Raw genomic sequence first — 2938 nt, 5'->3', positions numbered from 1 at the left:
ACCTGGTGCACAGGTAACAGCCCAGCTTATAGACTGAGACAGACTAGGAAGAAGGAAGAGGCCATCCACTTCTCAAAGAATTGGTCAGGGAAAACCTTATGAATCTATGAGTAGGAATGTGAAACATTGTATATCAGCCTGAACAAAGACGGGGAAACAGGAAGCTTCACGGAGTGATCAGGAGCAAGCAGAGATATCTGGCTTCAGCAATGGAGAATCTGAAGAACCATGGGTGATGATTCTGGGTAGATGATTTATCCCTTAAAATACAAACTGAGTAGTTTGGCTTTTCTCTAAGCATTGTGATAAGGCACAAAAAGTCCTTGTTATATATCAAATGAGGCAGATTCAAATCCTTGCTATTCAAAGACTGATTAGTGAAAGGATAACAAGCTATATAATCACTGGGCTTAAAATGTCTTACCTATGAAATGAATTTGGTAATCTCTTCTCTTACCACTCCCCACCCCCAAACACACACACACACACACACACACACATATGTGCACAAGCACACACACACAAACATATGCACACATACACTGGCTCATCCACGTACATCTCTCAATTTTTCCTAGTGGAAAATGTGTGAAAGTCATTTGTACAAGAAAAACTGCTAAACAAATATAGCATACTAACATTAATTAGTTAATGAAACATCACAGGACTTTGAATGGGTAATAGAGTGAGCAAAGACTGGCATCAGCCTCTCCAGGATATCTACTAAAATCCCAAAAAGATGAGTAGTGTTGTGGAACACAGAGCCTCGCTGAAGGAGATGACATAGTTTATTCATGAGGCAGTTCTCCAGTGGAACCCTGGTGGTGCAGAGGTTAAATGTTTGGCTACTAACTGAAATGTCAGCAGTTGAAACCCAGCATCCACTCCAAGGGAAAAAGATATGACAGTCTGCTTCCATAAAGATTACAGCCCTGCAAAAAAAAAAAAAAAGAAGGTGGGGACCAGGTTTGCTGGTCCAATAGAGCCTGGTGGAACCACTGAGACGATGGCCCCTAGCTGCCCTTCAGGTCTGGAATTGAACCCACACCTGTGGTTTCCAGCCAAACAAAGTACAGGCATGTGAGTTAAACCTTTACCTCAAGTAGACACACGCCCTGGAGAGAACAATCATGGGAGAAGGAAGGGCTGCTTATGCACAGGGAGATAGCTCAGGGTGCAGAAGAGTATGAAGGGATGGACACTGGGAGGAGGTAACTATGGGGAGGAAGTGGGAGGGGAGCTGCTGCATTGTTGTAAATTTTGGTCAATGACATGAGACAAAGTATATGTGAACTGCTGTATGAAAAGTGAATTTACTCTGTAAATCTTCACCCAAATCCTAAAAAAAAAAAAAAAAAAAAAGATTACAGCCCTGGAAACCTTATAGGGCAGTTCTACTCTTCCTTATAGGACCACTATGAGCCAGAATAGACTTGACGGCAATGGGTTTAGTTCTCCAGCAGACCTTTATAGCTGATGATGCCTCCACTTATTGGCCTTCTCAGGAAAGAGTCTAGTGGGACTGATTGAGAGCTAAGAGATACTGCAGTATAAAGCCAGGGAGGGAAGCACTGCATAGAACCACTGAAGGCAGTTATAACAGCTATGAAAATGAAGAGGGACAACGCAGAAAGGGATATATAGTAAAAGAGAATGGGGAGATGCACTCTGACAGCTTCTCTGAAAAGAAAAGATTTTGATCCTTTTCCTATTTTTGTTTCTAAAGAACAGTGGTTATAAATGGCCTTTGGGAACCACAGCACCATCACTGAGTTCTTCCTCCTTGGGCTGTCTGCTGACCCCAAGATCCAGGCTCTGCTCTTTGTGTTGTTCCTGATGATTTATCTCCTGACCCTGATGGGAAATCTGATGATGATATTTGTGATCCATACAGACTCTAAACTCCACACACCCATGTACTTCTTCTTGAGTCATCTCTCCTTCCAAGACCTCTTCTATTCTTCAGTCACAGTACCCAAGATGCTGGAGAATCTCCTGTCTCAGAAGAAAGCGATCTCAGTAGAAGGCTGTCTGGCTCAGGTCTTTTTCGTGTTTGCCACTACAGGGATTGAGGCCTGTTTGCTATCAGTGATGGCTTATGACCGCTATGCTGCCATCTGCCACCCACTTCTCTATGGACAGATGATGAGTAAACAGCTGTGTGTGAATTTGGTGTGGGGCTCTTGGGTCGTGGCCTTTCTGGATGCACTCATCAACATCCTCCTGGCTTTGAATATGGACTTCTGTGAGCTCCAAACCATCCACCACTACTCCTGTGAGCTTCCCTCCCTATTCCCTCTCTCCTGCTCTGATACATCCACCAATGCTGCAATGCTGCTCTGCTCTGCCCTCTTGCATGCCATTGGAACCTGCCTCCTGATCTTCTTCTCCTATGCTCGTATTGTCTCCACAATTCTGAGCATTAGCTCCACCTCTGGCAGAAGCAAGGCCTTCTCCACCTGCTCCTCCCACCTCACTGCAGTGAGCTTATTCTATGGCTCATCTATTCTCCGCTATCTTATGCCAACCTCAGGCTCCTCACTGGAGTTGATCCTTTCCATACAGTACAGTGTAATCACTCCCCTAGTGAATCCTCTTATCTACAGCCTAAAGAACAAGGAAGTGAAAGCAGCTCTAAGAAGAACGATGCTAAGATACTTACAATGTCTCAGCACAGAAGACATAGAGTATAAAGGGGAAGTAGGATAGAAAGGCAGCAAGACATCTAATGATTGACATTCACAACTTCCTGATTGCCTACTTTGACTCTTGTAGAAGGATACATAGCTGATTCTCCCTTTTAAAAAATTATCCAGGAAAGTACTGGGAGCTATTTTGCTTGCCAGGGCTCAGAATCTATCCTACTCAGAAACAGACCAATGCATCAGAAAACTCTCTCAATTTCAAAGATTTGATAAATAGCATGTCAATTCATGAT

General features: G+C 43.7%; 1 protein-coding gene across 1 annotated transcript; it reads left to right on the top strand.

The window, feature by feature from the left end:
- Positions 1–1740: 1740 nt before the first annotated feature.
- On the top strand, positions 1741–2709 carry LOC103194533 (olfactory receptor 8S1-like). The gene has a single exon (XM_007937954.1). It carries the CDS (start codon positions 1741–1743, stop codon positions 2707–2709), a length of 969 nt encoding a protein of 322 aa, XP_007936145.1.
- The last annotated feature ends 229 nt before the right edge of the window (positions 2710–2938 follow it).

This window comes from Orycteropus afer, unplaced genomic scaffold, assembly GCF_000298275.1.
Source record: "Orycteropus afer afer isolate SDZICR_OR568_19922 unplaced genomic scaffold, OryAfe1.0 scaffold00045, whole genome shotgun sequence".
Lineage (NCBI taxonomy): Eukaryota > Metazoa > Chordata > Mammalia > Tubulidentata > Orycteropodidae > Orycteropus > Orycteropus afer.
Note: the sequence above shows the minus strand (reverse complement) of the source record. Positions and strands in the feature narration are given on the sequence as shown.

Bases quoted from the DNA above. Each gene is read 5' to 3' on its own strand.
- LOC103194533 (XM_007937954.1), top strand. From the start codon at position 1,741: ATGGCCTTTGGGAACCACAGCACCATCACTGAGTTCTTCCTCCTTGGG.